This window comes from Rattus norvegicus, chromosome 2 (genome assembly GCF_021556685.1).
Source record: "Rattus norvegicus strain SHRSP/BbbUtx chromosome 2, alternate assembly SHRSP_T2T, whole genome shotgun sequence".
Classification (NCBI taxonomy): Eukaryota; Metazoa; Chordata; class Mammalia; order Rodentia; family Muridae; genus Rattus; species Rattus norvegicus.
In genome coordinates, this window is record NC_141535.1 from 175,352,984 (window position 1) to 175,367,276 (window position 14,293).

The following is a 14,293-nucleotide window of genomic DNA, read 5'->3' on the forward strand; positions in this document are numbered from 1 at the left end:
AGCCCAAAGAGCAGCGCTGCAGAAAGAGGGGTAGTTAGGTTAGGCCGCAGCGAAGCCCGCATCTGGAGAGCAGATGTCCAGGCCTCTGGCCCCTAGTGGTTAGTTAGGTTGTTGAACAGAAGACTAATTAAGCAGGTCCAGGTGTTCATTAAAACTTCCCAATAAGAGTAGGGAAATTTGGGCAGGATAGCTCCACACCTTGAATGGGGTCAGTCTAGGGTATTTTGTGACCATCTCAGCCCAGACACCGTTCTTCCATAACAGAGATTGAGTTCATATTTTTGCCCCAGAGCTTCCAAAGAGTCCAAAGCGATGGGGAATGGACAGCAGAGTGGAAAGAGCCTGCTTTGTAAGAGAACTGTGGTTAGCTAGGAGAAGGGACTGGCCAAGGCAGGGTCTGTCCTCTTGCAGGGTAATTCTGGCAGAGGAAGAGTAGCAGTGAGGGAGACCCTGGGAGGCATGGGGTTATAAATGGCTGAGCTAGTATAGAGGGAGTCAGGGTTGTTGAGGCTTGGCCTCTTAGACAGGTTCCCTTTGATAAAGGATACTTACTATATCTCTCTGGCTTCCTTGCCTTCTCAGCCATGATCTCTCTTATATCCTAGCTCCCCCAGCATGCGGCAGGGATGGGGGGGGGGCAGTGTAGGAGATCAGCCAGGGAGCTGGTTGCCAGGCGACAGTTGCCTAAGCAACCCCATCCTCTCCATCTCCATGTGCTCAGGGCTGCTCCTTAGAAGACTTAGAGTCTCACCCTTTGCACCAGTAGAGCTGAGTGTAGGGAGCGATGAGGGTGAGGGTGGCAGGGTTGGTTGGAGAGTCGGTGATGTCTGAACTGATAGGCTTTGAGGGCAGCTGGTAGAAGGTTCTAACTCCACAGAGAACAGCAGGACAGACAGAGATTAGACTGCAGGAAGGACTTCTACAGGCTCATAATATTTTCTTTGTACGGGCAATAGTATAGTAAAAAGACAGATTCAAGTTCCTGCTTCATGAAGCTTTAACCTTAGTGAACCAGGCACAGAAGAGAATCACAATTGATAATGTTAGAAAGAGTGTTGGGATAGCTTTTTAGTAAACTGAAAACACTAGGACAGTTCACTCTAACTTGCCTGAGGAGACAGCATGGACCATAAGCAGGCAGAGAAGTTCTGTCTTCAAGAATCTGTTCATGGTCTGGGTGGTGGGTGATGGTGCTGGTGCTGGTGCTGCACACCTTTAATCTCAGCACTTGGGAGACAGAGGCGGGTCTGTGAACTCTAAGTTCAATGTCAACCTGATATGCAGAGTGATTTCCAGGTCAACCAGGGCTACACTGAGAAACTCTGCTCCAAAAAACAAAGAAAAACAAACAAATAAAAAGAGTCTGTTCATGGTCTGAAGGTGGAGAGCAGGAAACAAGAAAGGGACAAGAAGGAAGACAGCCACCTGGCCAGTGGGGAGTCAGGGCACCCTGCATTGTGGGTCAAGATTGGAGTTTGAGGCCTGGAGAGATGGCTCAGCAGTTAAGAGCACTGACTGCTCTTCCAGAGCTCCTGAGTTCAATTCCCAGCAACCACATGGTGGCTCACAACCATCTGTAATGAGATCCGATGCCCTTTTCTGGTGTGTCTGAAGACAGCTACAGTGTACTCATATATAATAAATAAATCTTTAAAAAAAAAAAGATTGGAGTTTGAGACTGAGCCAGAGAAACCCACCTAAAGAGGCCAATTTACCATAGCCCTTGCCCCAGTGTGCCCTTCTCCAACCCCCAGCCCAAGGAGGGCAGTTGTGGGTAGCTCTGAGACTTAGGATAAAGCCTGGAAGTCCTGGGTGGAGCCCCTACAGTGCATTGGGCAAGGATTTGGGTCACAGGCCCAGAGAAACTAGAGCTTGTTTGAGCCACACAGGGCTAGGATGTGGGGCGTGGCCAGAGGAAGGCCCGGAACTATGGAGCTCCTCAGAATCAGAACAAGAGGAGAGATGCTGGTTCCCTCTTTTGGTTACCTTCTATACATGTAGACAAATTACTCTTCCTTCAGGGCAAGGAGCTGAGATGCTCTCTGTAGACGCTTAGGCTGAGTGGAAGCTAGACAAGCCCGAAGGGAAGTTCTGTGATCTGTGATGATCTTAAGCAGGTTCACACCTTCCCTTCCCCACGCCATCATATCAGGTATCCAGTGAACTAACCACTCCACTTCCTCTGTAACCTTCAGGCTTTGTGGAATGTGTCTGTTCACCATGTACGTGCAGAGTCTGTGGGGACTGGAAGGTGACATCAGACCCCCTGGAACTGGAGTTACAGATAGTTGTAACTCTCCAAATGGATGCTATGAACTGAACCCAGGTCCTCGACAAGACCAGCAAGGGCTCTTAAATGCTGAGCCAGCTCTTCAGTTTCCTGTTCCCCTCTTTGCATATCCCTCCACTCCCTATCTACTTACTTATTTATCCCATTTAATTATTATTTTTATGGGTTTTATTTGTGTTTTGTTTTCTTTCTGGGGTTTGTTTTGTCAAGGCTGGGGTCTCACTATGTAGACCAGGCTGACCTCAACTTACTCTGCCTCTCAAGCACTGGAATTAAAAACCTTAGCTACCACACCCACCTCCTTTCCCACAGTCTTTGTCAGTTAGGCTGCTTGCCTTGCCTGTAGCAGAGCTTAAACGGTGCAAAAGAATTTACAGCCTGCAGCACTGACTCTCTGACCCTTTTCAGAAACACTTACCTGAATGGGGGTAAATTCCGCAGTGGAGCATTTACCTAGGGAGTGTGAAACTTTAGCTTCCATACTTGGCACTGCAATAATTAGAGAAAAAAGCCAGACTTTTGTGTAGACCTGTGACCATAGGTTATTGGAAGGTTGAGGCAAGAGGATCACAAGTTGAAGGCCAGCCTAGGAAACTTAACAAGATCTTAGCTCACAAAATAAAAATGGGGGTTGAGGATGCAGCTGGGCAGAGCACCTTCCAGGTGTGCACAGGACTCTGGGTTGAGTCCCCAGTGTGAGGTGCTCTGGGAAATACACTTGCTGCCCTCTGGCCTAAAGCAGCTTGTCTGTTTCTAAGTGGCAGAACACCCTTCAAACAGAAGTGTTCTTGGCCTGAGCAAATGAAGTGCACTAATGTCCAGACGCTCTGACTAGGGTGTGCATTCTGTAATTCCACATTCCACTGTCCCCAGACTGACAACCTGGACTGGATGCCAGGTACCAATATATGCATCCAGCATCCTCTCTCTGCTTGTTGCCTGTAGTTTGGGAAGGCATTAGCTCAGTATCTTCTCACTTTGTCTCCAACATAGGAGTCTCCACTGGTACAGGCTGTGGTAGTGGTAGGGGGTTGGGAGTGTACAGCACACAGTACAGACAAGCTTCCTAAAGAACAGGGTATGGGTGCTCTCCAAGAAGCAGACCCTCAGAGCCCTATATCTTCTGTGTGACCTAAAGCCCAAGGACAGCAGTGACTTGGGGAATCAACCTAGACCAAGCCCTGGTCCCAGTGGGAGCCCAGTTTGTACCTGGTATGGGAAGGGGGGCATTTCCTCTATAGCCAATATTGTTGCAATTTGGGGATGGGGCAGAGATGCCACCAGTCTCTCACAGGCTGTAATAGCCTGGCCCACATCCCAAACAAGGCTGGGGGTTGGGGGTCTAACAGTCCTCTTATGACCCCTTCTAGGAGGCTGTGCATAGGTGTTCTGCAGACCATGAACTGAGCACTAGTCCCAGACATTCATGAGCACAGTGTGAGGCTCCTGATCACCACCCAGCAGCCCCTTCCTCTCTGGCACTAAGGACCCCTGGAGAAGATGGGGAGGAAAAAGATTCAGATCCAGCGAATCACTGATGAACGGAACCGCCAGGTGAGGAGGTCCCAGGGCCCTTGTGGTAGGCGAGCAAGGACAGAGAGCCAACTCTGACACCCATGACCAGTTGTAAAAGAGAGGTTTCTTGGAAACCCAGGGACTCAGTGACGGTTCCAATAGAGGATGGGTCCAAGCAGAGAGAGGAGCACTTTGTGTACCTCTTTGGCTTGCTGGCCTGAGATGGGCCAGGACCCCACACCATTGCCACACCTACAGCTTCCTCATCTCAGCAAGAGTTCTCCCCCTCCTCAACTGGTAGGTATGCTGCTCTTCTTAGCCCACTGCACACAGAGACGTGGTGGCCTCCTTTCTTGGCTGAGGCTGGCTCTGGTGCTATTTTGTTCCTTTCTAGACCATGGATTTCCATCAACCATGGCTGAGTCACCATGAGTGTAGAACTCTAGGGTAGAGGCTATGTCTATGGGCAGGGGGACTCTTATCAGACCTGGCCACCCACTACTCTCCTGCAGGTGACATTCACCAAGCGGAAGTTTGGGCTGATGAAGAAGGCCTACGAACTGAGTGTGCTGTGCGACTGTGAGATCGCGCTCATCATCTTCAACCACTCCAACAAGCTGTTTCAGTACGCCAGCACCGACATGGACAAGGTGCTGCTCAAGTACACGGAGTACAACGAGCCGCATGAGAGCCGCACCAATGCTGACATCATTGAGGTGCGCGCCTGGGCCCACCTCTGCTCATGTGTAAACCTCTCTTTTCTCCTGAACCCAGGGTCCAAGGAAGGAGGGGTCTGACAGCAAAGGCATGAGTCATGTAGCCAGCACCAGGCCTCAGCTCAACTTAGGCATGTGGTCTACCAGGTCTGAGGAGCATCCTGCTGTCTTGTGCTTTGGGCTCCTCCTTCCTTCATTCTCTGTGATACTCCTTGTATCTCCCTCTTTGTTCCTGTCTCTCAGTTCTGTTCCTTTGTGGGTTTGTGTGGCTCTTGTCTTGTTTCAGGGTCAAGATGTGAAATGTTGAAGGATATGAGCTTTGGGATGAATCTCTGGCCTTTTCTTGCCATGTGACCTTAGGCAGGTGGTCTGGCTTCTCTTGGCTGTGGTAACTCCACAGATGGAGCAATACTGGCTTAAAGAAGTGTTCTGTGAGCAAAGAGATGACCTAATTCATGCTTCTCACTTCAGGTTGCCAACTTGGGGTGCAGAGGTTAACAACACTGGCTCTTTTCCAGTGGACCTGAGTTCAGTTCCCAGCACCCACATGGCAGCTCATGAACGCCCGTTACTCTAGTTCCAGGGGTGGGGTCCACCCTCTTCTGACCCTGTAGGCACCAGGCATTCATGTGGTACACATACATGCAGGCAAAACATATATACATGAGATAAAGTTTTTTTGTTTTTTTTTTGTTTTTTTTTTAAATCCAGACAGTGATGGCACACACCTTTGATCCCAGCACTCTGTGAGTTCAAGGCCAGCCTGATCTACAGAGCAAGTTCCAGAATAGCCAGGGCCACACAGAGAAACCCTGTCTTGGGGGAAAAAACTACACAATAAATAAAATTAAAATGAAGCAAAGGCTGGCAAAATAACTTATTAGGTAAAGGCACTTGTTGCCAAGCCTGATGACCTGAGTTTAATTCTCAGGAACCCTGTGGTGGAGGAGGAACCAACTCCTGCAGGTTGTCCTCTCACTTACACACACACACACACACACACACACACACACACACACACACACACACGGACAGACGGACAGATAGACAGATGGACAGATAGACAGATAGATAGACAGATAAATGTGATTTGATTAAAAACAAACCAAAACAAGTCAGGTATCTTTGGTGTTCTGAGTGAGCACAGGTAGCTTGAGTCTGGGGTAGTATAAGGCAAAAAGCTCAGTGAGTGAGTGAGGCAGGTCCTTTGTACTTCTGTATCCTTTCCTGTCTCCCTTCAGTTTCTCTCACCTAAGTAGAACCTAGGGTTTGCACGGGCAGAGTCCCCACCCCCAAACACACTTTCTAGGGAGCTGGCTGAACCTGGCTTCTCCCTAGACAGCTGTGGAGCATGCCTGCCCCAGGGAACACTGTAGGGACGGGAGGATGGCTGGGGGGGGGGGGGGAGGACTAGAACATCTGGGAACCATGGGAGAGAAGGTTGGAGCCAAGTAGGGGATTTGGGGAGGAGCTTGGAGGAGGCGGGAGGACCATTGCTGGCTGGCTGACTGGATGGTGCGGTTGCAGACCCTGAGGAAGAAGGGTTTCAACGGCTGTGACAGCCCAGAGCCGGATGGGGAGGACTCACTGGAGCAGAGCCCCCTGCTGGAGGACAAGTACCGGCGGGCCAGTGAGGAACTGGATGGGCTCTTCAGGCGCTATGGGGTGAGCCCTCCTCACCTTTTCTCTGGCCCCCTTCCGGCCCCTCCCCCAGGCGCTGCACAAGAAGCACAGGGAATGTGAGAGCCCCGAGGTGGACGAGGCGTTTGCCCTGACCCCCCAGACGGAGGAGAAGTATAAAAAGATAGACGAGGAGTTTGATAAGATGATGCAGAGTTATAGACTGGCCGTGAGTAGTCATGGAGGACAGCCTCCTGTGCTGCATGGTGTGGCTTCACCCAGCCCTGCCCGGCCTCGGCTGCCTCTGGTGGATGTGCTATGCTGAGCCATCCTTGAGCTGGTACTGAGCACTGAGGAGCTCCTGGCCTTGGTCTTGATAGCCCCCTTCTTGCATAAACTAGAGAGACCTGCAGTGTCCTCTCACTAGCAGACAGTGCAGGTGCTGTGAGTCTCCAGAAACGGAGAGGAACTGTTCTTTGTCCCATTATATGGGGGACCCCCTTGGGGTGCTTTGGCACCTCTGCTTCAGTCACTCAGCTTTGTGTAAAGGAAGCAGAACTGCTAAAGGGATGGCAGAGAGGTGGGCTTGAGCTGCTCCCAAAGCAGGCCAGATGGTGGTGGCCACCTAGTGAAGCCATATCCTCGGTAATATGCAAGTTTGGGTCTGTCCCCAGGGCACTAACTTGCTCCCAGTGTGTCCTGCCTGGCTGAGGACTAACCCACCTCCACTGGGGGGTATCCGATCCCATCTGCAGTGGACAGAGCCTGGCTCTCTCACCTTGGATCAGAGCTGTAGCAAGGTGCTCTCACCTTTCTGATGGGAGGTAGGCAGGGCTACCAAAGGGCTGAAGGCAGGGAGCCCAAGCTTCTGGCCTTTGGAGATACAGTTCAGGAACCAAAGAACTCTTGTGTCTACCCTCTCAGGCAAAAATGGGTCGAGGGGGAGAGATTCACCTGGTGTGACACTACCCTCCATCTTTCTGTCTAGTCATCTGTTCCGGCCCCCAATTTTGCCATGCCTGTCACAGTGCCCGTGTCCAATCAGAGCTCCATGCAGTTCAGCAATCCAAGTAGCTCTCTGGTCACTCCTTCCCTGGTGACATCATCCCTTACGGACCCACGGCTCCTGTCCCCCCAGCAGCCAGCACTACAGAGAAACAGTGTTTCTCCGGGCCTGCCCCAGCGGCCTGCTAGTGCAGGTAAGTGGGCTGGAGGGGAGTCACTGAAGTGGAAGTTGTGTGTTGAAGGGGCTCTGGGCTTCTATTTTCAATGGCGGGTCTTCCCTTTGCAGCATTTCTGCATGTATAGGACTCTTGAAGGGAAATGGCCTAGGACTCCTCAGAGCCCCCTCTTCTTGTCCAGTCCCCAAGACAAAGCTCATGGTAGCTCTGCTTTTCTCCCAGGAGCCATGCTGGGTGGAGACCTCAACAGTGCTAATGGAGCCTGCCCCAGCCCCGTTGGTGAGTGTAGCTGCCTCCGTAGGGTGGCTCAGACCAGGGACCTAATGGAAAGGGAGGAGGATGATAGGGCCAAAGCAGGATGTATCAGAGGACTTTAGCCCACCAAACCCCCTCTTGTTTTCTTTTTCTAGAGACAGGTCTTACTATGTAGCCTTGCTGGTCTGGAACTTGCTATATAGACTAAGATGCCCTCAAACTCATAGAATCCACCTGCCTCTGCCTTCTGAGTGCTGGGATCAAAGGCATGCACCACTATGCCTGGCCATGGTCCAGCATTTTCAGATTAAAATGGGTCATCTTGTTGGGATCAGGACTTGTCTAGACAAATGGTAGGCATTCAAACACCACCTGTACACAGAGGCCCCATGCTCCTATGGAGTCACTATACAGATGTGTACCTGTAGGCCTACATACTGGAGTCATAGGAAGAAACTACCATTGCCCAGACACTTGTAGCCGCTCTTGATCTGTGCTGGTGTCTGACTAGTGACCTCCTTTTAATGTCACCATTGACGTCACCCTGTCATTCTTACCATTCCCAGAGTGATCTTGGAGTTGGGATAGAAACAGCAACACACTGTGAGGATAACCATGTGCTCTTAGGGGATAGAGAAAGGTGGAATTTAGGGATCACCCACATTCCTAAACCTCAGGCTCTTTCAGCTCAGTCTCGGCCAGTACTTCCCATGTCCTGTCCTGGTCATTATGGGCCCTGTGTGAGGTCGGTGGGCGTGAGGGCACTGTAGCAGTGGCTGTGCACTAGAGTCACAAAACTGTTGACTAAAGGCATAACCCTTCTCTCCAGGCCTTGCTCACACAGCCCTAGAGCCCAGCATTGGGCTCTCTGTGAGATGCCCTGGGTGGTTGTGGAAAAGTCTTCACAGCTCTCAGCTAGTGTCATGCTTCCTCTAGTGTCATGTGCCCAGAACTGACAAAATGTCCATCCTGTGCCCCTCACAGGGCTGATGTGAACATGTATGATACTGTGTGTGGAAGACCTGTACATGGCAGATTGCAGAGCAAATGTAAAAGTTGTGATGCCTTTTTCACCGGCTCTAGTTATAATAGTGACCATATTGTCAGCCCCAGTGCCAGCAACACCATTACCAGCAGTCAGCGCCCTTTCCCCATGGTGTCAGGCAACTTGTCTTGTGCTGATCAAAAGGACAGAGTTTTAGCTCCTGACAAGGAAACAATCTAAATGGTTGGCTGGCTCTGGTAATCTGGCTCCTTAATGAAGACCAGATCACAGCCGGCCACCTTGTCCCACTCCTGTCATTGTGTGTCCTCTATGGAACAGATGGGGGTGTCTGAGCACCAGGCATGGGGAAAAGCATGGCTGCAGGGCTCTCTCAAGTGCCCGGGGCTGGCAGAGGCAGTGGTTGCTTGTCATTTCTACCTCTGGTCCCATCACTGTGGCTTAGAGACTGACTTTATGTCAAGTGATTGGGGACCAAGGCTTTGGCAATGTCAGACAGTTCAGCATCCATGTAGAGCCTCACCAGGCCTCTGGGAGCCTACAGGTGGCAGATATGCTGTCTGGGGCAGCTGGCAGGTATGGGGGCAGGCTGGCATTGTTGGTTCCTCATCTCACTTCTCCAGGGAATGGCTACGTCAGTGCCCGGGCTTCCCCCGGCCTCCTCCCTGTGGCCAATGGCAACGGCCTAAACAAGGTCATCCCTGCCAAGTCTCCACCCCCACCCACCCACAACACCCAGCTTGGAGCCCCCAGCCGCAAGCCTGATCTGCGGGTCATCACTTCCCAGGGAGGCAAAGGGTTAATGCATCATTTGGTGAGTGGGTTTTTGGGCTTTGGCAGGGGCTGGGAGGTGGGAAGAAAAGCAAGAAAATGAAGGTTAGTAGCAGGTAGGACTTTTGAGAGAGAAAGACAGCATGACTTTGAACACTTTCTTCCCTGAGGGTCTTTGGACCACAGCAGTGCTGACCAGAGGGCAGTATAAATGAACAGGAGATAGGAGAAAAGGCTCGGTATTAGAGAAGATGATAGAAGGAACCCACACTGTACCATGAGAATAAGCACTGGGTGATGATATCTGGCTGGCGGAGGCCAGGATGCAGCATTTTATGGCTATCAGATAGAGTAGATGTCCTTTTGGGCCAGAAAGAACATTCTGCTCTTAGGCAGATAGGGGAATGGGGTGGCCGCATGGGAAGGGCAGGAGCCATAGCCTGAACCATCCTTTTGGTTTTATTTCTGCTCCCAGACTGAGGACCATTTAGATCTGGTAAGTGTGGCTGAGATGTTAAAAGTGTCTTTGAGTTTCAGCTTTGCCTAATGTTACTCTGTCTGCAGCATGAGTTTGTGTACCTGCCTTCTCCCTGTGTGTTTAATGTGTGGTTGTTACCAAGAGCTGTGCATAGAGCTGAGTGGGGTACTAAGGTGAATGGATAAGGGGAGGGCTGGACATGGCATGCACATGTCATCTGCGTGTGCACGGATGTCTGTGTATCATCATACTTGTTCAGATACCAATACGTGTATGCATGTGGAAAAGAGTATGAGACTACCCCCAGGCCTTAGAGGCCTCAGATAGATGCCTGAATTAAGCTCTTAGTTTCCATTGGCCTCCTGACCCCACACAACATTGGAACCCAAGACACAAATCCAATCCTTAGAAGAAAATCTAGGAAAGTCTGAGGCCTAAGGCAGTCAGTACTGCAGTTGTCCTTGCCAGCCTGTTCACTCACCTCCTACCCCGAACCCATCTCACAGACACTTAGAGACATGCACATCCCCTCCTGTGCTTACACTCAGCAGCAGCCAGGAAAGAGGAGGGTGCTTCCTCCCCAGCTTGCTGACAGGAGGCCAGAAAGGCTGGAAAAGGCAAGCAGGCTTTGGCGGCCAACACACCGGCAGTTTCGGCCCCAGCGTGGAGTTGGATAAACAAGTGACTCAGCAGCAGATGGAGCTGACAGCCCTGCACACGTGTGTGCATACATGCAATCACATGCCACCCCAGATCCTACGTTTCATTCCCAGATGCCAGTAGACATCTCTTGAGGCCTCTGCTACTGTAATGGGTAGAGATACTTCACTGGTCTTAGCCCAAGAGAGACCATATCTCTTCCTCTGTCCCTCCACCCAGGTACCAGGGCAGTGTTCACATTAAGCTACAGGCTGCCCCCATGCCTTCCTGTCTGTATGGGTGCAGATGCAAGTGAATCTGTGTGTGCATGTTTTTCTGTGTGAGTCTTGAGGATTCCAAACACACGAACTGTGTTTGTGAGTCTGCGGGCTTCCATGCTATGATCCCTCCCCTTGGGATTCAGGGACCTAGTTCAGATACAGTACTGTTGACCACCTTGAGACAGCCCTCCCATTTGCCATCTTTTGACAGACAGTTTTCTCCTACAGAACAATGCCCAGCGCCTTGGGGTCTCCCAGTCTACCCACTCGCTCACCACCCCAGTGGTTTCCGTGGCAACACCAAGTTTACTCAGCCAGGGCCTCCCCTTCTCCTCCATGCCCACTGCCTACAACACAGGTGAGTGTTCATGTAACTTGGTGCATTGTGCACGTGTGCATAGGGCAGGGGCTGACCAGAGACGGTCACTGGATGCTCCTTCCAATCTGAGGTAGGTCCTTCACTAATTAGTGTTGTAATAATTAGTAGATCAAACAAATAAAAACAGAATCCTGGGCTGGGGGGTGTGGTTCAATTGGTAAAGAAAGGGTTTATCTCACAGGCATGAAGCCTTATGCCCAGTTGCTCGCACTATTTATAAGCCAGATGTGGTAGCACTTGTCTGTAATCTGAGCACCCAGGAGGTGGAAACCAGAGAATCAGAAGTTCATCATCACCCTCAACTACACAGGGAATTAAAGTCCAGCTCAGTTACTTGAGGCATTGTCTGAAACAACAAAACACGCTCAAGAGAGGGCTCAGCAGTTAGGAGAACTTGCTGCACTTCCGAGAGTCCAAGTTCAGTGCCCAACACCCACACTGGGTTACTCACTACTTGTAATTCCAGCTCTAGGAGATCCAACATCCTCTTCCAGCCTCTTATGGTACCTGACCATATGATGTGGCATACATACAAACATATACACATATAAACTTTTAAAAAAGTTTATAAACAGAAATAACAAAATTCTTGATTTGAACTTTGGATGAAACAAGTTCTTTTTCAGTCTTAAATGTATCCCCAAGGCATTATTTGTGCTAAAGTATATCCCAAAGACATACTTTCTTTTAATGCGTTGTTAATATAAAATTTACTTTTAACCAGGTTATCTTTTATTTTTAACATAGGTCCTTGTGGAAGAGTAGCTCCTATCCAGTGTGAGGGGGACAGGTCAGAGGTAACCTGAGTAGATGATTCAGGCACATCAGGCTAATAGGGTCCTGGTTTGGGGACTGGGGAAGGGAACATGGTCAGTGCAGCAAAGCTTCCTGGATGCAGAGTGGATTTGCTAGTTTCCTGAGCAGAGATGGCTCAGTGCAGCAGTGAGTGGGAGGCAGGATAAGCCTGGTGATGGTTGGTGGCTGGATAGGTCTAAAGGTGAACAGTTACCTGGGGACATGGCAAAGGCCTCTGGGTAGAACTGTGAGACATATAGTGCAAGCTGGCATGGCTCTGTCAGCCTCTCACACGTTCCAGAACAGAGTGTGATGCCCACAGCCGGCCATCCTTGGCTGCATTCAGGCTGCTGTGTCTGGCCAGGAAGGACTCTCTAGTAGGGAAATGCTTTGTTACCTGGCCTCAAAGCTTTCATGTGGCAGTAAGCTCTGTCTCAATAAGGAGGCATTCCTCATCCCTTTCCCACTTTCATTACTGATCCTCACACTTGAGTGGCCAGTGTTCAAGTTGTTCTATGGTGACTCTTGTACCTCTGCAAGTCCTTTTTGATCAGAAGCATGTTAAGGTACAGATCCCACCTCTGCCCTCTTCCTAGCAGCAGGAGATAGCCTGAGTGGCAGACAGCAGCCTGCTTTGTGCCTCTGCAAGGACCAAGATATCAATGACTCTGGGCAGATTTGCCTGCTCGAATGTCTCTGACCCCAGTTCCTTGGGTGCCTCACATGCATACCCACTCCCAGGTTACTGATTTTGAGGCTGGGGAGGGGCTGACTGCTTCAGAAGTGGCAGCCTGTGGGCCTAGTTCAGGGAACATAAGTAAGAGGGAGATGAGGCTCCCCCAGCCTGTTACCCACTCCCAAGACAAGGAAAAAACCAACTTCCTGAGTCTAATGGGAAAGTAGGCTGAACACAGCTCAGATCTCCTCAGAAGCTTTGTTTGGGAATCCTACCATGGTGGCTACCTGCACTTCCCCCATTCAGTCTTGGGAAGCAGGAGAGAAGTTAGTTTATCTCAGCTCTCTTTTGGACTACTGTGTCTCTAGGATGTGCAAGCAAGCTTTGGCCCCGAGAAAGCTCCAGTTCCTGTTGCTACAGGAGTAGCTGAGGAGACTTCTGTCAGCAGCAGACATTTGCGGGTACCACATCTGATGTGAGCCAAGCTCCAGTAGGTGCTGGGTGATTTACTATGGTGATATCCTGCTCCAGAGGACATGGGCCTGGCTTTTGTGGCCACTACCTCTAGAGATCTGTCTGTGGTGACGAGAGCAGCTTAAAGAGGTAGCCAGATGGCCTGAAGGTTGATCTCTTGGTCCTTAGGAAATAAGCTCCCCAGTAGATAGAGCTAATGTGCTGGGGTTGGGCAGGACTAAGAGTTGGGTTCTGATTTCTCCTTGAGGTCCTTAGGTAATGCCCTGGCCTATTCTGGGCCTGATTTTGTTTGTATAATAAGCATTGAATATAATTAGTCCTAGAGGCCACATTTTGCATTTATACTGGTTTTTAAAATGAGGTAAGGGGGGGGGGTGGCTAGAGAGTTGGCTCGGTGGTTAAGAGCACTGGCTATTCTTCCACCTGACCCAGGTTCAACTCCAAACACTCACTAGTGGCTCACAACTATTTGTAACTTTAGTTTCAGGTGATCTGACACCCTCACACAGACACATGCTGGCAAAATACCAATGCACATAAAGTAAACTTTTAAAAATTTCTAGGTGGAAAAAGACTTTAAAGAAATAAATAGGTAGGGCTGGGGATTTAGCTCAGTGGTAGAGCGCTTACCTAGGAAGCGCAAGGCCCTGGGTTTGGTCCCCAGCTCCGAAAAAAAGAACCAAAAAAAAAAAAAAAAAAAAAAAGAAATAGGTAAATAAATAAATGAATAAATAAATAAATAGGTAACTGGCATTGACCTAAAGTAAGTGGAGTGGGCTGTGGTGCAGGTAAGATCAGTGGTGAGTGTGCTCAGCAAGTGTAGGACTGCCTTCCATGCCCAGCACTGCAGAAATAGAATTAAATAAAGGAACATGGCATCAGGGCTCCCATGGGTGCTGCCACTAGCCTAGCCTTTCCTGTGAGTAGGCAGCTCCTCAGACCTGAGGCTACATCTGTCTCATGTGAGCAGTGGTGCTTGGTAAGTCTTGGATTGTTCACCAGGAGCCTGATGATGTTGCTGTCCTACATGGCTTTTCCACACTTGCTTTTCCTTGGTGGCTGTGCTGAGGTGTATCTGCTCTAGACAGTCAGCACTTGTCTAGGATCTCAGCCTGTGAGTGGAGGTTGCCAAGAATCTGTCCTCATAGCTTCAGCATTGAATGCTGCAGAGGTCAAACCATCTTCCTGCACAAACAGGGCTAGAGCAAGTGACCTTGGAT

The 14,293-nt window shown here is 50.2% G+C and overlaps 1 protein-coding gene across 20 annotated transcripts in view; it reads left to right on the forward strand.

The window, feature by feature from the left end:
* Mef2d (myocyte enhancer factor 2D) overlaps window positions 1-14,293 on the forward strand; it is a 29,004-nt gene that overhangs the window by 9,351 nt on the left and 5,360 nt on the right. For 5 of the 20 annotated variants that reach the window (XR_015669963.1, NM_030860.2, XM_087634915.1 and 2 more), the window contains 7 exon segments: window positions 3,661-3,844; window positions 4,318-4,521; window positions 6,049-6,186; window positions 7,130-7,340; window positions 7,545-7,601; window positions 9,204-9,394; window positions 10,978-11,107. Coding sequence is in view for 17 of the 20 variants with exons in the window: in NM_030860.2 (NP_110487.2) it covers window positions 3,791-3,844; window positions 4,318-4,521; window positions 6,049-6,186; window positions 7,130-7,340; window positions 7,545-7,601; window positions 9,204-9,394; window positions 10,978-11,107 (985 nt within the window). In the remaining 3 variants the exon portion in view is untranslated. 20 annotated transcript variants of the gene reach the window in all.